At 42.8% G+C, this 21525-nt stretch overlaps 1 protein-coding gene across 1 annotated transcript in view; it reads left to right on the top strand.

The window, feature by feature from the left end:
• The first annotated feature begins 267 nt into the window (after positions 1-267).
• Positions 268-21525, top strand: part of TNFRSF19 (TNF receptor superfamily member 19) — a 93297-nt gene continuing 72039 nt past the window's right edge. Inside the window, exons 1-2 of the mRNA XM_065423500.1 lie at positions 268-336; positions 2080-2190. Of these exons, the coding sequence (XP_065279572.1) occupies positions 268-336; positions 2080-2190 (180 nt within the window). The remainder of the gene's footprint in view (positions 337-2079; positions 2191-21525) is intronic.

Genomic DNA, 21525 nt, shown 5'->3' with positions numbered 1-21525 from the left:
TCCACTCATTTTAAAAACAAATGAACAAACAAACCACAATTTGTAAATTAGGTAGTCATTATTTTGAGTTTTAGGAATTATTTATCTGAAACATTTGAGCAATGTTGACAAATATCTATTTCAGAACACCAAAGTATAATATAATGCTGAATTTTACATAAATAGTACATTCAAAGTAAACTCGTTGTCCAACTTGGGGATTTTAAATACTTTCCTTTTTTCTTTTGATTTAGTTCTTCATAAGGGAGAGAGGTTTAACTCTAAGATATGGGCAGTGAAGGATTACAAAGACAAGATAAAATAGTGAAGATGCTTATACTATTATTAGTGTATTTGGTAAGTAAATAATGAGAACTTCCTTTTCTTCATCATGAATGTTGGAAAATAATTGCATAAACTAGTGAGGTGGAGTAATTTTATATATATTTAATACAACTATTAATATATAGAATGCAGTATTTTGAGAATATCAGTTTAAGTCAATGACAATTAGTTATACATTCTTCCAGTTTAAAAATTACTCTATTCAAATTGCATGTGACACAACTTTCCATCCCACTCTTCTGCCCCTCAAAAATCCACCTCTCTCTGAATATGCCCACATGAAGGATGGTTTGATTGGGCAGAATAAAACATATATGAATTTAGTGCTTGTGCAACATGTCAGTCTATTGACTTCTGAAGTTGGAGCAAGATCCCCAGGGTTACGCGTGAGTACATCATTACATCTCTCAGTGCAAGGTGCCAGATTTAAGGCATAGGAGTCAAGTACTCTATTTATGCAGAAAACAGCAACAGCACAATTGGCAACAATGCAAGCTTCCACTGCCATATCAGTGTGCCTGAACTCTGACCCAGAGAGACAATCTGTAGGAATGAAGGTAGTTCAGTATCCATAGCAGATTCATGCTTTGACCTTACTACTGAAACTACCAAACAGGGTGATAACTTAGTGGCAACTGTGATGTGATGTGGATGCCCTTCTACTTGGAACTAGACTGACTACCAAAATCATCTTCCAGAATGTGCTTTTGATAAAAGTGATTAACTGGGCCTTAGTCATTTAATCAAAAAAGTGTGTGCACTTGAGACAGAATGGTAAATGTACTGAGTTTGATGCTGCAGTAGGATTTACTCATGGGGACCCTTGCATCTCTGCAGGGTTCCACTGATTTTACTGAGACTCTGTATTGGTGTTTCTGCTTGTGGTGCAGATTGCAGCATCAAAGCCATAGTTTCTAGCTTGGTCAGAAGCTGTACTCAGAAAGCATGGAAGGTAGAAATTGCATCTCTATGTGTATTTAATGTATTAAGCAAGAAAATAATTGTGTAACTATTGGTGCAAATTTAAAAAAAAAACCTTTTGAAGTGTTCATCCTAAACTCTGGGTGCCATTGAAAATCTCTTTAAAAATGTATACTTAAATATACAGATTCTATTCTTTTTCCCAGATTACAAAACCCAGATATACAGATGGTTTAAATAACTGAAGCCCACTCTTGCAATTTAGAACAAATTAGAGGTATAAAAATATAGGCCAACATTTTCAAAAATGGGTGCCTGAAGTTAGGATCTAAAACCATATTTAAACACCTAAATAAGTTGTCTGACTTTTTTTTTTTTTCTCAAAAGTACCAGTCACCCACAAGTCCTACTGAAGTCAGTGGGAGCTGCTGGGTGTTGAGCACTTTTGAAAATCAGGCCACTTATTTAGGCATATTATTTAGGCAATATGAATTTAGGAGCCCAACGTTACACACCCATATTTGAAAATTTTGGCCATATTCTAGAAAGATATTTCCAGGGAGATGGCATTAACTGAACCATCTTGTTTACAGAAAAGACCTTTTCTCAAAGTGAATTTAAAATAATAAATTATTATTTTAATATCATTTGTAAGTAGTATTAAGTAATAAGATTTGTGTTGGGTTAAAGTAGATATAATTATACATTCTATTTTAATTAATTTTATAAGATTGTATAGTGTTTAAAATCAATTATTTGGCCTAAATGTAAATGTCCAGATTAACTGTAAAGCATTATTGCTAATTTCTTTTAACTATTTGTATTTTTTTTAAGTTGAGTAAAGTAATTTGTGAGACGGGGGATTGTAGAGAGCAAGAGTTCAGGGACCATGCTGGAAACTGTATCCTCTGCAAACAGTGTGGACCTGGAATGGAGCTGTCAAAGGTATGTATGGGATATACTGTCATGTGCCCTTTCTTGATTTTTTTTCCCCACAAATATGTTTACATGTATGGTTAAAATAATCAATATCAGTTTATGCATGAAAGAACTTTTATGGGTTCAGCTTGTTGTCCACATGTATCCTTTTTTAAAAGTATGTAACTTTTAGTTCCTATACGTAACCCAAGCCTATATGGTTCAGAAAATAGTGATGCCATGCAGTACCCAAACAGCGATGATTAAGGCAATTTAATCAGGAACCATAAACACTAAACTGATTTTTAAAGACATTAGAATTTTTTTCTCCCTCATAGCACTACAGCATAAGAGTGTTTGGGTGCCTTACCTGCAGGGCTTTGGAGCAGAGCCCGGAGCTGGAGCGCGGAGCAGCTCCGGAGCAGTGGAGCTGCAGGTTTTTGCCTGGAGCTGGAGTGGAGCCGGAGCACAGCTCCAAAGCCCTGCTTACCTGTGCATTTCTTATCTCAACACATTTGGATTTTTTTCAAGTGTAACCTGGTGTCTGGGTTTCCTGAGTTTATAATGCTTGATTGTGGGATAGTTACAATATCTCTATAATATTTTTTTACTTGTAAATTACTGATAAATACTATCAACCTAACTCCATTTTTAACATCCTTTTTCTCTGGGAATTTCCTTAGTTTTTAAAAATTGAATACAAACACTGGGTTTCTTGTTTAAAGAGAATGCTACCGTGTGATATTTCCAATGGATTTGAAGATATGATATATATTACAAATCTTAAAGCATGTTTTAAAATTTTAACTTTTAAGGGTGAATTCACCAGTACATGAAAACAACATAAAGCAGCCAGGTTCCACTAGCTGGTTAAACCATATTTATAGCTGCTTTTCATGATAACACAAAGCAAGTAGTGCGTACTGGTGTATCTGGATCTTAATTTGCAATTGACTTATTGATTTAGAGCACTATCCATGAGACCTGCACAGTCCCTGAGTCCCAGTGTCACTATGCTTTGAGTTCCCCCAGCAGTGCTGCCTCAGTTCCTCCAGCAGTGCTGCCTCAATGCTTCTATTTTCCAGTGCATTCAGCTGCAATATCCAGCCACCTGCCTCAAGGGGTGGAGGAACTTGATGGGGCCAGTGGTGAAAGAGAACAGTCCCAGCAGTGAGGGAGGGAGAGACTCGCTGAGGGACATCATGCAGCTCCTCCCCCACCTTCCCCGGGAGTCTCTGGCATCAATTGGCCAGCTCGGGGGAGGGGTGCTGATTAGCCAGCATTCCCCATCTCCCAGGATTTATCTTGGAGCAGGGGCCATGTGGAGCCTCTTTCAGCTCTGTTCTAGCAACTGTAATAAGAATTCCCCTGTGTGTGTGTGTGTATATAGCACATGAGGCAGTGTGCTTTAGTGATGGTCTTGCAAATCCTTACTCATGTGAGTAGTCTTATTGAAGTAGTAGACTTGAATAGAACTTTGTGTGAAAAATGTTTGCAGGATTGGTCTCAGATTATGATCTCTTTGCAGCATGTTATGTCATCTGTGATTTTTTACAGAGCTATGCACAAATCTGACACTTTATACATTATATTAATACATTTTTAAAACAAATTCATTATTAATGTGACCATTACTACTCTATTTTATATAGTGCAATAGGTGTGCTTGCCACTTAAAAGGCAAATAAAAAAGACAAATTCCTGCTGTAATGAGTGTACAATCTAATTTAGGTTTAACAAAGAAAACTATAAACAAAAATAGGATGGCCCTGGCTTATGACAGTAAATAGATCAACCTATATGGTTTTGTTATATATTCTTTCAAGTAGTTCCAAATGCTCAAGAGAGGCAATTAGTTTAGTGATGAACAAGTTACTGTAACTGTCTGTTTGTACATATGCATTATGACATTAACCATTCACTAACTGTATCAGTAAGCTTCATCAATACATTTAATTGTAACTATATTATACAAATACATTAGAAGCAAGAGGTAGACAAAGAATGGATCAATGAGGATGGGAAGACAGCAACAGAAAATGCAGCAGTGGCCTGTGCCAAATGCCTCTTTTGTTTTAGTTTTCACCAAAAAAGTTAGCAGTGATCTTACAACTAACATTCTACCCTGTTTACATTGATGTTCACTATAAGTTAAGAATTACTTAGACAAGTTAGGCTTTGTTTACACTAGCAAGTTCCTGCGCAGTAAAGCAGCTTTCTGCTATGTAACTCCCGAGATGTACACACTGCCAAGCCACTAGTGCGCAGAAACTGCGCAGTTGCAGCACTGTAGAAAAACCACCCCGATGAGAGGCATACAGCTTTCTGCGCCGGGGCTACAGCGCCGCGGTGCCAGTGTAGACACCCTGGTCGATTACAGTGCTGCGATTGGCCTCCCGGAGGTGTCCCACAATACCTGTTCTTGCCTCTCTGGTCATCAGTTTGAACTCTACTACCCTGTCCTCAGGTGACCAACCGTAAGCCCCACTCCTTAAATGCCTAGGGAATTTTGACAGTCCCCTTCCTGTTTGCTTGGTGACGTGTGCACTGTTCTCAGCGCATCTTTCCAGATAATCATGCCTGCTGCACGCACCAGACGATCCCCCGCTTGGAGCAATGCTGAGCTGCTGGATATCATCAGCATTTGGGAGAGGAGGCTGTCCAGTCCCAGCTGCGCTCCAGTCATAGGAATTATGATACCTACGGACAGATTTCATGACGCATGACAGAAAGGGATCATGACCGGGACACACTGCAGTGCAGGGTCAAATTGAAGGAACTGCAGAACGCCCACCACAAGGTGCAGGAGGCAAACAGCCGCTCCAGAGCTGCACCCATGAGCTGCCGGTTCTACACAGAGCTGGATTCGATACTCGGTGGCAACCCCACCTCCACTGTGAAAGCCACTGTGGACACTTCGGTGGCTCACATGCCAGTCGAGAGTGGACCGAGCCAAGAAGAGGAAATCTTGGATGGGGAGGGGGACCTAGAGGCAGAGGACGATTCAGAGGTCAGAGATGCATGTAGCCAGGAGCTCTTCTCTACCCCAGAGGAGGCTAGCCAGTCACAGCTGTTGGAGCTTGGCGAAGAGCAAAAAGGAGAGGAGGCCCCTGGTAAGTGGCTTTGATTTTGGGAATTGCTGAATCAAGTTGTTGTGGGCAGGAGGGTTGCAGAAAGCAGGCTTGTGTCTGTATGATGCGCGTACCACCACATGCCTAGTCTGAGTGATGGAACAGGGTGTTGATTGACTCCCTCACTTCATAGGAATCTGCCTCAGAGATCTCCACAAAACTCTCATGGAGATACTGGGCAATCCGCTGCTGCAGGTTCTTTGACCAAGCTGCTTTGTTTCTTACCCCATTAAGGGTAACTTTCCCACGCCACTGTGCCATCACTTGGGGGGGAACCATTGCTGCACACAGGTGAGCTGCATAAGGGCCAGGGCGGAAGCCACAGTCTTGGAGAAGACCCTTCCCTGATTCCTTGCTCACCCTCAGCAATGAGATATCTTCTATAATTAACACAGCCTGTGGAAAATGTGGGGACAGTAATGATTATAAGGCCCCCCACCTACAGTGTGGGCTCTCCCCAAGAGCCATGCATACAGTACGGTCCGGGAACACTGATTGCCCCTGCAGTTACTCATCATTTTGAGGGTCTTGTTGCTCATGTGTGCTTGCCTGGGATCAGCCAGTTAGTGACAGGTATGTGAATAGTGCCTGTGTTTTAAATCACTGAATGAATGGTCTCTGTGTTGCAAACAATACTGCTTCTGTAAAATGTTGCATTTTGGCTTCACAGTTACGACCTTGGGACCCCAGCCTCCTCCTTTATCATTGCTGGATGAACAGCTGCGCAGAATTAGAAAGCAGCCACGAAGAACTAAAGAGGACTTTCTGCGTGATGTCATGATGCACTCCGCGGCCGAAAACCAAGAATTGAAGGAGTGGTGGGACAGTGAGAAGAGGGACCGAAAGGAGAATGCAGTGCGCCAGAATGAAGCCGTGGAGTGGTTCTTAAATGTTATGGAGCGCCAAGTGCTACTAACACTGCAAACCAAGCAGCTCCACGCCCACGCTCCCCTGCAGTTGCTGTCGCAAAACTCTTTCCCATGCGCCCTCCAGACACCACCGACACACTCTTATCAACCTCCTAGCTTCATTCTGTTCCCCTCCTGTCCGTCACAGTCTAGCCCTGCGGACTCCCAGTACCCACTGCACTCAACACCCATCCCTCTGCAGTTTAGCCCTGATGAAGTACAGTACCCGCTGCACTGTACTCCAAAGGACAAGGTTGCATATGATACCTGGACATACACAAATCTTTCACTGTCCCAGGACCCCACCTCCTACTGGGACCCTCCCTTCCCCCATCTCCCACAGTGCTGATGTGATTTTTTGTTTGTGTCCCTCCTCCGGTTGTTATTTTTTAATAAAAGAATTGTTTTGGTTTGAAAGCAATCTTTATTCCATTAATTGAAAGCAAACAGAGCCCTGCAAAGCAATAGGCAATTTTCTTAAACCTTCACAGTGCATCGGCTGCACTAATCACAATCACCTCCTAACATTACAAGCACTGTGCTCCTGAGCATAGCAACAAATATTAGTGGTTTTCAGCTTCAAATTGCTGCCTCAAGACCTCCCTGATCCTTATGGCCCTGCGCTGTGCCCCTCTAATAGGCCTGGTCTCTGGTTGTTCAAATTCAGCCTCCAGGCGCTGAGCCTCAGCGGTCCAGCCCTGAGTGAAGCTTTCATCCTTCTCTTCACAAATATTATGGAGCGTACAGCAGGTGGCTATAAGCATAGGAATATTGTCATCGGCCAGGTCCAGCCTCCCATATAGGCAGCGCCAGCGAGCCTTTAAACAGCCAAAAGCACACTCAATAGTCATTCTGCACTTGCTCAGCCTGTTGTTGAACAGCTCCTTGCTGCTGTCAAACTTCCCCATGTATGGCTTCATAAGCCACGGCATTAAGGGGTAGGCAGGGTCTCCCAGGATCACAATGGGCATTTTGATTTCCCCTACGGTGATCTTCTGGTCTGGGAAGAAAGTCACTGCTTGAAGCTTCCTGAACAGGCCAGTGTTCCGAAAGATGCATGCGTCACGCACCTTTACGGACCAGCCTGCATTAATGTCTGTGAAACGCCCACGGTGATCCACAAGCAACAGGAGAACCATAGAGAAATACCCCTTCCGATTAATGTACTCGGTGACCAGGTGGTCTGGTGCCAGAATTGAAATATGCGTGCCATCTATCACCCCTCTGCAGTTAGGGAAGCCCATTTGTGCAAAGCCATCCACAGTGTCACGCACGTTGCCCAGAGTCACGGTCTTTCAGAGCAGGATGCGATTAATGGCCCTGCACACTTCCGTCAACATGAGTCCAATGGTCGACTTTCCCACTCCGAACTGGTTAGTAACCGATTGGTAGCAGTCTGGAGTAGCCAGCTTCCACAGTGCAATCGCCACGCGATTCTCCAGTGACAGGGCAGCTCTCATTCTCGTGTCCTTGCACCGCAGGGCTGGGGCGAGCTCATCACACAGTCCCATGAATGTGGCTTTCCTCATCCGAAAGTTCTGCAGCCACTGCTCGTCATTCCAGGCATGCATGACGATGTGATCCCACCACTCAGTGCTTGTTTCCCGAGCCCCAAAGTGGCGTTCCACTGTGGTCAGCACCTCCGTGAAAGCCACAAGTAATCTCGTGTCATAGCTACTACGCGTGGCGAGATCAATGTCGAACTCCTCTTGCCTTTGTATTTTAAGGAATAACTCCACTGCCACTCGTGACGTGTTAGTGAGAGCGAGCAGCATATTGGTCAACAGTGCGGGATCCATTCCTGCAGACCGAAGAGGCAGAGCGTGCAGTACACAAACCATTGAAAGATAGTGCCAAATGTGGATGGAAGCACAAGGATTGCTGGGATGTGAAGCAATGCATCACGGGGCATCGGAACAGGACCCAGGATGCCCCGTGACCCACTCCGCCTTCCCACAACTCTTAGCGGCAGAAGAGGAAGAGATGCTCTGTGGGATAGCTGCCCTGAGTGCACTGCTCCAAATACCGATGCAAGTGCCACAAGTGTGAATATGTTATTGTGCAGATAGCTGACAGTGTGAACACACAACAGCGGTTTCCCTTCAGCGCTCTCTGAGCGGTGATGTAACTGCCGGCAATGTAACTCTGCCAGTGTAGACATACCCTTTAAATGTCTTCAAGTTGGTAGGCACTGCCTAAATACATCCTAGAACACTCATGGAACTGAAGAGCTCTCTGAGCCATTAGCAGTTATCTTTGATATCTCATGGAGGACTGGAAAGATCCCAGAGGAATGGAAAAGGGCAAATATAGTACTTATCCATAAAAAGTGGATTAAGGACAACCCAGGGAATTGTAGACAAGTTATCTTAACTTTGATACCCAGAAAGATAATGGGAGCAAATAATGAAGCAATCAGCTTGTAAGCACCTACAAATAATAAGGTGATAAGTAATAGTCAACATGGATTTGTCAAGAACAAATCATGTCAAATCAATCCAATATCCTCCTTTGACAGGGTAAGAAGCCTTTTGGAGGGGGGAAGCAGTAGATGTGGTATATTTCGACTTTAGTAAGGCCTTTGACACTGTCTTACTTGATCTACCCCTAAGCAAACTAGGGAAATTTAGCCTAGGCAAACCTACTATAAGGTTGGTGCACAACTGGTTGGAAGACAGTACTCAGAGAGTAGTTATCAATGGTCAAGCTGGAATGGCATGTCAAGTGGGGTCCCACAGGGATCTGTCTGGAGTCTGGCTCTGTTCAGTGTCTTAATAAATTATTTGTATAATGACATAGAGAGGACACTTTTATAAAGTTTGCAGACGATACCAAGCTAGGAGTGGTTATAACTGCTTTGGAGAACAGGATTAGAATTCAAAATGGTCTTGACAAACTGGAGGAATGGCCTGAAATGAATAGGATGAAATTCAGTAAGGACAAATGCAAAGTTCAACACTTAGGAAGGAATAACCATTACACAAATACAAAATGAGAAATTACTGCCTAGGAAGGAGTACTGCAGAAAAGATCTGGGGGTTATAGTGAATCAAAATCTAAATATGAGTCAACAAAGTAATACTGATGAAAAAAAAAGTCGTCATTTTGGGATGTATTAGCAGGAGTGTTGTAAGCAAGACACGAGAAGTAATTCTTCCACTCTGCTCTGCACTCATAAGGCCTCAACTGGAGTACTATGTCAACTTCTGGACACTTCAGGAAAGATGTCGACAAATTGGAGAAAGTCCACAGAAGAGCAACAAAAATATGACCGAAGAAAGGTTGGAAAAAATTGGGTTTGTTTAGTCTGGAGAAGAGAAGACTGAGGGGCAAAGTGATAACAGTCTTTAAGTATGCAGACGGTTATAAAAAAGAAAGTGATAAATTGTTCTCCTTATCCACTGAGGGCAGGACAAGTTAAAAAAAAAAAAAGTAGTAATAGGCTAAATTGCAGCAAGGAAGATTTAGGTTAGACATTAGGAAAAACTTTCTAAATGTAAGAGCAGTTAAGCACTGAAACAAATTATTTAGGGTGGTTGTGGAATCTCCCTTACTGGAGGTTTTTAAGAACATGATAGACAAACACCTGTCAGGGATGGTCTAGGGGTAATAATTAGTCCTGCCTCATTGTAGGGAATTGGACTAGATGGCCTATCAAGGTCCCTTCCAGTCCTATATTTCTATGATTCTGTGATTCTATATTGCTATGTAATACTGTTGAATAGTAGCATCTGGAAATAAACACATTATGTCAGTTTATGGAAGAACTAAGGTTTTTTAAATTTACTTATATTTGTAAAGTCAGAAATATATTGATAATTTGAAAACTGTGCAGTTATAAATTCGATATACAATATATTCTCACATAAAAATGTTATAACACTATTTAATTTTAAGAAATACATGTGATACTTGAAATATGTTAAGCTTTGACAAGAGTTTGAGGGTAGGTCACATGAAAAAGACATGAATTGTATGTACTCGTTATTTTAAAAATATATTAAATTGCACTTAGTGAGCTGTATTTCTTAGACATCCCCAGAGACACATTATATAAGTTACTATTGGGAACTTTTCTGTCTCCAGAGAGAAAAACTATATTGCCAAAATATATCATGCATATATGCTGACAAAATTATTAATTACTTATAGAGAAAGTGTTTTGTGTAAAAAGTGTAAGACATACTGGATCATTATGACAAGGAAGTTAGTGCACATATGTAAGAATAAAAATGTTACCCTAAGTATCCAAAACAACAGTTCTCAAAGTCAATACACTGACATGGATTCTTCTAATCATGTGGAGTCCTATTGATTTCAGTGGGACTCAGCACTAGTGCATCAGCTTATAGGACCAACCTTAGGTCTAAGGTTTCAGAAAAAAAGTGTACACTGTATTGTAGTTGGCAATTGCATTGTAGAAATAATGCTTTGTGATCAACTTTTAATTTGTACATGTACTGATTTTTGAAAATGAAATACATTTTAATGTTGCAATAACAAAAGCTATAATATGTTAATTGTCCTTTCTTATTTTAAAAGGTTTAAAAAAAAATAGGAAAAATCTAGAGTTGTTATGCTAGAGGAGCTAATAAGACCTTCAAAAAGTATGAAGACTTCAAAATATCAGCTTCTGCATTAAAACTTGCCTGCGTAAATAATAGCTATATATAACAAATAGGATATTAAAGAGACAACACTGACTTGAAATCTAGCAAATGTTAAATTATAGTTTAAAAAGTTTCAGATACTGTTTTATTCAGGTAGTTGGATCACTACTGTCACCATGACATCTGAGCACCTTCCAGAATTAGGAAGTTAAACAAGGAAACTAAAATCTATCAAATGTAGTTCCACGCCGTTTCCTCCTATTTCCCAATGGAAAATTTTGTGTGAAGTTCTATAATTTTGTGTACATGCTCATTTTATTTTTCAAATAAGCAAATGTTATATGTTCTATTTTTAGGTAAAACAATGTCAAAATGTACTTTCATTTGGGCTGGAGTATTGTGGGATTTGTGATACTTGGTTTCCATAGGAGAACGTTCTGTAGTCTGGGGCCAGGCCCCCCAAAATCCCTGTCTCCCACATAGATGCATTTCATTCTTTATTATGGACAATTACATTGTTCCTAAGGAGTGGGGCTGTTGAGGACAGTCATGGTTCCAAAGGATAAAGTGGTCTTTTAGGTATGCTGGGCCCAGATCATTTAGTGCTTTGAAAATAAGAATTGAGAACTTAAATTTAACAAAATGTTCTATGGAGAGTCAGTGAAAAGAACAGAGTAATGGAGTAATATGCTGTCAGTAATCTGTGTCACTAATGAGGTGTGCTGCTGCATTCTGCATCATCTTCAGTTTTTTCAAGTTTGATGTTTTTTCAAACCCATATAAACTAACTTGTAATCCTGAGAGTATACAAAGGTATGTGTTTGTCATGGCCAGATCAGCAGCAACTATGAGACACAGTCTCTTAGCCAGTTAGAGATAACAATAGAAAGCATTTTTCTTGGATACTGCTATAAAATGGCTCAGCATCAATGAGGAATCTACAGAATTGCCAAACTGCAGATTGTCTCAACAATCTGTGAGTTTACATTTTTGGGTTGTATCTATGGAAGCCAGCTCTTTCAAGGTGTTTCCCCCTGCCTTCAAACACCTCTGTCTTTCTGGTATTCAACTTTAGCCAGCCCTTTCTCATCCAGATGCTGATCCTAGCCAGACATTAGGGTAACTTGGTGACCGTTCAGTGTAGGTTGCAAATGACAGTTGTGTGTCTTCCACATATTGTTAATGCTTGATTCTGAGAAGGTTTACCATTTCTCCCAGTGGCTGCTATGACCGATGTGATGCTATGGAATCATGGACAATTCAAAGACTATAGTATCAACTTTATAAATGTTATATGTATCTTTATGGGCTGGTTACTGATTGTGTTCCTGGATAAATGGCTAAAATAAGGTATGCTTCCTGCAGGAGCTAAAGTCAATTGGGGTAGGGGGGAGAGGTGTGGAATTCATGCAAATCTCCAATACTGAAACAATGTGGGTAACAAGAGTTTTGTGCTGTTTCCCCGTGGGGTGAAACTTCACAAATTGGACTGACTTGGTTCAAAGATTTAAGAAGGCAAAGAACTTGACACTGTATAAAATAGCAGCCCTGACATGGGGAGAGGGTCACTCATGCCATCTGAGAACTGACAGGTATGAGACTCTGACCAACAGAACCAGGACCTGCAAGAGGACTTGAAGTATTTTACAACCTATCTACCTGGGTCTCCATGTGAGCAATGGGTAACCTGGTGATATAAGCTATTTGTTTGTTTTTTAAGTTATGTTTTCTCTTAAATGCATTTGTTCTGAATAAATAGTACTTTGTTTTGTGGAAGCTACTTGGTTGCTGGTTAACCTGTTAATTGCCCTAGGAAGAAGAGAACTGCAGGTGCTGAACTGAAGTCAGACCTGCTGAGGTGATCACAGTGAATTGCAGGGGTATGCAGCTAAGATCCTGGACTATTGGGAGAGAACCATGGGTTTCTGTCCCTAGAAAGATGATGGCTGGAGATCTAAGACCTAGATGGGTTGCCCTTAAGGAAAACACGTGGTGGTCACAGGTGCTGTTAACCCAGGATCTGAGACTGCTGCGTGTACATATTGGATAGAACCAGAGAAAGAGTTAATCCCTGTGAAGGGCCTGGCGGCATAGATGCTGTTTCCCAATTCTGCTATCTCAGCACTTGAGAAAGGATTCAGAACACTTACGAGCATTGCCTGGATCTCTTCCTCCCTCAGGTAAGATATGTCATCCTATGGAGAACCATATCTAATATTGCAGAGAGGTCCAGGGGTCTGGACGTTTGCCTTAACACTATAAATTATTTTAGGGCATGATTATCTTAGGGCAATGTTGTTTCTATTCTGAATCTTGGCTTGAAACCAGGTTATGAGGGGATCTATGATAGTGGCTGTGGAAACATGTTTGAAGGCAGCTTTGTGCAAGCTTAATATGAAGCTTGCACAGAAACAGGTGATAGACTGGGTTGTAGTTGGCTATGTCTGTTGCATCTAGCCAAGGTTTCTCCACAGTTGTTCTAACTATAGTAAGGCTTTGAGGTGGGAAGGAAGATTATATCTACAAATGAAGTATTAGCAATGTCATCCAAAAGATTTGTTAATGATCTCTTTTACTAACTAAGAAGGGCAGGGACCTCATTTTCAGTTGTCTCTCTAAATATGTCCAACTTTTCCTATAACATAAACAGGCTGAATTCATTAAATGAAAGCAATCTATTTATGGGATCCAGTATCATACATCCTGTCAAGCTCTCCTGGATGTGGGTGATCATTTCAGTTAAGATAGTTGCAGCACATAATGGTGAGTTCTGCTGTAGGCACTCCAGGGTAGTGAAGCAGATCATCACTGTGTATAGTTCTTTTCTGTTTTAGTGGCTTCTGCAGAGATGGAGAAGGATGTATTGCAGGCCAGGAAATCAGTCTATATGTAGGTCTAGAGGAGTGTTTCGATCTGTTTCCTTCTTAGAATTGCACTATCATCATATGAGTTTCTATCATTTTCTTTTCACCATATCCTCTTTCCCACGTGTGTGGCTTTAGTAATATATGCATAGTTCTCAAAACATCTTTCCCCTGTTGCTATTTTACAGGTCTACACAGAGGGAAGCTTTACTAAGCTGAATCTAAGTTTGTGGATACGTGTTCTTGAATGTGCGCATTATATTTTAAGAATGTTAGTTACAAATGTCATATAGACTGTTTCATGGCATCCTGAGTCCCCAGCCCTAATATCTTATGGGAGTTGTTGGAGGGTTCCTGATGGGCCAAACTAGGTTTTGTCAGGACCCAGAAGAGCTAAATGAGACTTGTCAGGGAATAAGACGACTACTAAACATTGTGAAGGGTTAGGAGTAGCCCTGATGAGCATTCTTAAGGCTTGTGTGTGGTTGGGAATCTAGACAAGTGCTTTAAGAGTCACAAGGAGGGTCCAGTGAGTCTTCGCCCCTCCTCCCCCATGTACCTCAGGAGGGTCACAAAAAGGGGAAATGCCTCTCCCTGCAAATACTCTGTTCTCCAACCCCTTACCCCCATTGCAGAGCTTCTGAGGCTTGCAGGAGCAAGGCTTCCTTCCTACAGATCTTAGGAGATGCTCAGTAGCATTCAGGGTGGTGGTGGGAGGTGTTAGGGAAGAAGGAGTTGAGGAGACCCAGGCCTTCTCTACACTACAGAGTTTCGTCAATGCAAGTCACGTCGATGATCAGAAACCAGTATAATTACATTGCTTGTGCATATTCACACAACTCTCCTTCTGTTGGCAGAGCGTGTCCACAGTTGGCACTCTAGCATTGACAGAGAGAGCAGTGCACTGTGGGTAGCTATCCCACTGTGCTATTTGCCACCTTCTGCAGCTAGGAATAGTGGAAAGGTGGAATGGATCACAATGCATCATGGGTGCGGGCTCAATATCCCATAATGCATTTTTTTCTGTCCCATCATTCCAGGGGCTTCTGATTGCGTTTCACTGCATTTTTAACGGCCCCAGTTTACTATACGCCTGCCTCTCTGCCTGAAAGGATGGATCCCACACTTCTTTCTATTGTTGTGGTAACTGTTATGAACACATCGCGGATGGTCATGCTTCCAATATGAACAGGAATCAGAGTTGCCTGACCTGCTGTGTGCCATGAAAAGATACAACACCAGATTACTTTTGGCATTCACGGAGCAACTGCACATGGTGGACCGTTGCTTTTGGGCTCGGGAAACAAGCACTGAATGGTGGAATCGCATTATGTAGGTCTGGGATGACGAGCAGTGACTGCAGAACTTTTGGATGCGGAAAGCCACCTTCCGGGAAGTGTGTACAGAGCTCGCCCCAGCACTGCAGTGCAAGGGCACCAAAATGAGAGCTTGCCCTCTCAGTGGAGAATTGCAAGGCGATCGCTGTGTGGAAGCTGGCGACTGCAGACTGCTACAGGCCAGTTGCGAATCAGTTTGGAGTTGGGAAATCGACCGTTGGGGCTGTGTTAATGCAGGTGTGCAGGGCCATTAATTGCATCCAGCTACGAAGGACTGTGATTCTCAAAAATGTCCATGAAATGCTGGATGACTTTGTGGCAATGGAATTCCCTAACTGCAGAGGGGTGGTAGATGGAATGCATATTCAAATTTTGGCCCCGGACCATTTTGCGACAGAATATATCAATAGAAAGGGGGAGTTCTCTATGGTACTGCAGGCACTTTTGGATCACCGCAGGTATTTCACTGACATCAATGCAGGGTGGTGCGGGAAGGTGCATGATGCATGCACTTTCAGGAACACTGTACAGAATAGGTAACCATCAAGTGATCCATCCCGTCGCCCATTCCCAGCTTCTGGCAAACTGAGACTTGGGACACCATCCCTGCCCATTCTGGCTAATAGCCATTGATGGATCTATCCTCCAGGAACGTATCTAGTTCTTTTTTTAACCCTGTTATAGTCTTGGCCTTCACAACATCCTCAGTCAAAGAGTTCCACATGTTGTCTGAAGAAATGTTTCCTTTTGTTTGTTTTAAACCTGCTGCCTATTAATTTCATTTGGTGACCCCTAGATCTTGTGTTACGAGAAGGAGTAAATAACACTTCCTTATTTACTTTCTCCACACCAGTCATGATTTTATAGACCTTAATCATATCCCCCCTTAGTCATCTCTGTTCCAAGTCCCAGTCTTATTAATCTCTCCTCATGTGGAAGCTGTTCCATACCCCTAATCATTTTTTTGCCCTTTTCTGTACTTTTTTGAGATGGGGCGACCGGATCTGCACCCAGTATTCAAAATGTGGGTGTACCGTGGATTTATCTAGAGGCAATATGATATTTTCTGTCCTATTGTCTATCCCTTTCCTAATGATTCGCAACATTATATTCGCTTTTTTTCTGCTACTGCACATTGAGTGGATGTTTTCAGAGAACTATCCACAATGACTCCAAGATCTTTCTTGAGGTGTAACAGCTAATTTAGACCCCATCATTTGATATGTATAATTGGGATTATGTTTTCCAATGTGCATTACTTTGCATTTATCAGCATTGAATTTCATCTGCAATTTTGTTGCCCAGTCACCCAATTTTGTGAAGTCACTTTGTAACTCTTCGCAGTCTTCTTTGGACTTAACTATCCTGAGGAGTTTTCTATCAGCTGCAAATTTTGCCACCTCGTTATTTACCCCTTTTTCTAGATCATATGAATATGTTGAACAGTACTGGTCTCAGTACAGACCCCTGGGAGACACCACAATTTACCTCTCTCCAATCTGAAAACTGACCATTTATTCCTACCCTTTGTTTCCTATCTTTTAACCAGTTAGTGATCCATCAGAGGGCCATCCCTCTTATCCCATGACTGCTTACTTTGCTTAAGAGCCTTTGGTGAGGGGCCTTGTCAAAGGCTTTCTGAAAACTGACGTACACTATATCCATTGGATCACCTTTGTTCACATGCTTGTTGACCCCCCTCAAAGAATTCTAGTAGATTGGTGAGGCATGATTTCCCTTTTCCAAAAGCCATGTTGACTCTTCCCCAACAAATCGTGTTCCTCTATGTGTCTGACAATTCTGTTCATTACTATAGTTTCAACCAATTTGCCCAGTACTGAAGTTTAGGCTTATTGGTCTGTAATTGCCAGGATCGCCTCTGGAGCCTTTTTAAGAAATTGGCATCACATTAGCTATCCTCCAATCATCTAGTACAGAAGCGGATTTAAAAGATAAGTTACATACCACAGTTAGTAGTTCTGCAATTTCGTAGTTGAGTTCCTTCAGAACTCTTGGGTGAATAGCATCTGTCCTGATAACTTATTACTGTTACATTTATCAGTTTGTTCCAAAACCTCCTCTAATGACACCTCAATCTGAGACAGTTCCTCAGATTTGTCACCTAAAAAGAACGGGTTAGGTTGGGGAATCCCCCTCTCATCCTCAGCCATGAAGACCAATGCAAAGAATTCATTTAGTTTCTCCACAGTGGCCTTATCCTTCTTGAGTGCTCCTTTGACATCTTGATTGTCCAGTGACCCTAGCAGGCTTCCTGCTTCTGAAGTACTTAAAAAAGAATTTTGCTATTACTTTTTGAGTCTTTGGCTAGCTGTTCTTCAAATTCTTTTTTGTTCTTCCTAATTATATTTTACACTTCACTTGCCAGAGTTTATGCTCCTTTCTATTTTCCTCAATAAGATTTAACTTAAATTAAGTAACCTTTAATGCTGTGCCATAGATCTTAATAAAAGGAGTCCAGTAAAGTAGAGTTTTACAGTGGTGGGGTGATCTATGAAGTGGCAAAAATATATTACACTTATTGAATTCTGTTGAACATCTTTGATTTTAGAGTGCAGTCTCTTTTCCAATATACTTCAAATTTGGTAGAAAAGGTATAGAATCATAGAATCATAGAATATCAGGGTTGGAAGGGACCTCAGGAGGTCATCTAGTCCAACCCCCTGCTCAAAGCAGGACCAATTCCCAACTAAATCATCCCAGCCAGGGCTTTGTCAAGCCGGGCCTTAAAAACCTCTAAGGAAGGAGATTCCACCACCTCCCTAGGTAATGCATTCCAGTGCTTCACCACCCTCCTAGTGAAATAGTGTTTCCTAATATCCAACCTAGACCTCCCGCACTGCAACTTGAGACCATTGCTCCTTGTTCTGTCATCTGCCACCACTGAGAACAGCCAAGCTCCATCCTCTTTGGAACCCCCCCTCAGGTAGTTGAAAGCAGCTATCAAATCCCCCCTCATTCTTCTCTTCTGGAGACTAAACAATCCCAGTTCCCTCAGCCTCTCCTCATAAGTCATGTGCTCCAGACCCCTAATCATTTTTGTTGCCCTCCGCTGGACTCTTTCCAATTTTTCCACATCCTTCTTGTAGTGTGGGGCCCAAAACTGGACACAGTACTCCAGATGAGACCTCACCAATGTCGAATAAAGGGGAACGATCACGTTCCTCGATCTGCTGGCAATGCCCCTACTTATACAGCCCAAAATGCCGTTAGCCTTCTTGGCAACAAGAGCATACTGTTGACTCATATCCAGCTTCTCGTCCACTGTGACCCCTAAGTCCTTTTCTGCAGAACTGCTACCTAGCCATTCGGTCCCTAGTCTGTAGCTGTGCATGGGATTCTTCCGTCCTAAGTGCAGGACTCTGCACTTGTCCTTGTTGAACCTCATCAGGTTTTTTTTGGCCCAATCCTCTAATTTGTCTAGGTCCCTCTGTATCCGATCCCTACCCTCTAGTGTATCTACCACGCCTCCCAGTTTAGTGTCATCTGCAAACTTGCTGAGAGTGCAGTCCACACCATCCTCCAGATCATTAATAAAGACATTAAACAAAACCGGCCCCAGGACCGACCCCTGGGGCACTCCGCTCGAAACCGGCTGCCAACTAGACATGGAGCCATTGATCACTACCTGTTGAGCCCGACGATCTAGCCAGCTTTCTATCCACCTTACAGTCCATTCATCCAGCCCATACTTCTTTAACTTGGTGGCAAGAATACTGTGGGAGACCGTATCAAAAGCTTCGCTAAAGTCAAGGAATAACACATCCACTGCTTTCCCCTCATCCACAGAGCCAGTTATCTCATCATAGAAGGCAATTAGGTTAGTCAGGCACGACTTCCTCTTGGTGAATCCATGCTGACTGTTCCTGATCACTTTCCTCTCCTCTAAGTGTTTCATAATTGATTCCTTGAGGACCTGCTCCAGAGTATGCTACTCTGCACCTAGCTGTAACCTTACCCATTGTGATAGACCCAAGCCAGTTGGGTACAGCAGAGTAGTAGAAAGCAGATATACTGGCCACTGGATAAGCAGTTTTCTGTTCCCTGACTGACCAGAGCGGGGACTGCTCCATGCTAGGGTGGACACATGACTTCAATTAGCCTGCAAAGAGTCAAGTGAGGCCTTTAAGCTAACGTGAACACTGACTCTAATTAAGGCTCCTCTGATACTGTAAAAGGGCTCACTCCGGTCAGGCCGGGGGAAGGAAAAGGGAGCCACAGGAAAGGAAGTGCGGCTGAAGGGCTGGGTAATGAAGACACCCTCAAGCCACTGGAAGGGAGCCCTAAGGTAAGGGTGAAGAAGGCGTTAAGAGAGAAAAGCGGGAGAGCTGTGGGAAAGTGGCCCAGGGAAGTGTAGCAGCTCTGGCAGTGAAAGGTCGGCTGCCAACAGATGTTGCCACTAGGGTCCCTGGGCCGGAACCCGGAGTAGAGGGTGGGCCCTGGTTCCTCCCAACCCGCCACTACAGAAACACCTCCTGGGAGGGGAAGACAGGCCCCTGTCAGGACAGGAGGCTAAACTGTTCTTGAATAAGCCCGTAGGAACAACAGAGACTGTAGGAGTTCTCTCACCAACCTCCTTGCTGACTTATGATGACAAGGGCTCAGTAGACTATAACCCTGGCCCTAGAGAGAGAAGTGCTACATGGAGAGTCGCAGTGAGCCTCTGAGGCTAGCATAAACCGCCTGGAAGCGCGGAACCCACGGAGACCAGGTCGGACCTCTGCCACAACATATAAAGACTAATATAGTCTCTTCATGAATTTCAGAGTGAAGCCAAAATCAGAATTAAAAATGGAAACTCAATTGCAATCCTAATCTATGGTCAAGCAGTTACAACTATACAATAGTACAGGAGCAATTGTAGAACTGACTCTACACTGTGCTTTCAAATGTATTGAGTAAGCAAACTGGAAAAAAAAACTTTTTCTCCTCTAATTTGAGCTCTGGTAATTGTAGTTTAACTTGTAAAAATAGTAGGTTTGGGAAAAAATGAGACAAATGTGATTTTAAGTTGTCCCTTTTTAAATAGAATTGTAGCTCTCAGTATTAACAAAAATTACTACACCGTGTATGCGAAACCAACTTTTTAAACTGCTTATAGCTTATTTTTATTCTTTTACTCATGGTTGGCCAAGAGCACTACCAGTTTCACATCCTCCCCTTTAGTCTCGTTACATACGTAGGGTGAGAAAAGTTCTCACTGTAGTAGCAACCCAGATGCGACATCAGGCCTATACTGTGTTTTCATACCTGGATGACTGGCTCCTGGTAGGCCAATCTCACTAGGAAGTCATAGCAGCAGCAAGTTCTTTTTGGTACCTTCTTGCTACCTTAGCTGTTGCATAAATGCAGGGAAGTTCGTTTTGTCACCCACTATGACAATAATTTTTGTAGGAGAATGGCATCATTCAGCCTCTGCAAGAGCCTTTCTCTGCACAGACAGATTTTATGTGATGTGCAACTTGATCCCTTGCATCACCCACAAACTGTGGTGTGCCAGTGTTTCTCTGTTAGGTCACATGCACCTACGTTACGTCATTCGCCAGACTTTACTTATGGTGCCTTCAAACTTGGCTATGCTCCACCTTATGACCAAACAGGAATCGCATTGGCTCCCACCATGACTGTTCCCACCAGAGTTCTCACCTCCCTTGCTTGGTGGTCCAACCCAAGCAAAATCCTGGTGGGGACGTGTTTCAGCCCAAGGGCCACCATCCTGACAGACTCCTCCCTTATGGGGTGGGACACTCACCTGGACTACCACATTGCTCAGGGTACCTGGACCATAAACTTTCTGGAAATGAGAATGGTTTGTCTTGTATACAAGACCTTCCTTCTCCTCATACACTCGCTCCATGTACAGGTAATATTAGACAATATCACCACAATGGTGTATATAAATAGGGAGGAGCAAGATCCCGTCTCCTATGCCTAGAAGCAGTCAGACTTTGGAACTGGTGCATCAGAAATAACATGATACAGGCCGCATATCTCCCGGGTGTACACAACACCCTGGTAGACAAGTTAAGCAGACGTTTATCTGCAGACCACAAATGGGAGGTCCACATCACAGTTCTAACCAAAATATTCACACAATGGGGAACTCTGCTATGGGACCTCTTTGCATCCCAGACAAATAAAAAGCTTCCATGTATTGCCCCAGGGAAGCCATAGGCCATGATTCCCAGGGCGACACTCTCCTGCTTCCTTGAATGGATGGTCTCAGATACGCCTTTCCTCCCATCTCTCTACTACTGCAACTTCTATGGAAGATCAGTTGCAACAGAGCCACACCATCCTCCCAGCACGCAACTGCCCCAGACATTTCTGGTTCATGGAACTCACAATGATGCCCACATGCTCACCTATCAGGATCCACAACATTTTAGGATCTCCTAACTCAGGTGGGGTCAAGCACCCCAAGATCAAGCACCCCAACCTTGGCTCATTCCGGTATTTGGATGGGTGTCGGAAATAGAATGTTCAGGTTTCAC

This window comes from Emys orbicularis, chromosome 1 (genome assembly GCF_028017835.1).
Source record: "Emys orbicularis isolate rEmyOrb1 chromosome 1, rEmyOrb1.hap1, whole genome shotgun sequence".
Classification (NCBI taxonomy): Eukaryota; Metazoa; Chordata; order Testudines; family Emydidae; genus Emys; species Emys orbicularis.
This window is presented reverse-complemented; position numbering and strand designations above follow the sequence as displayed.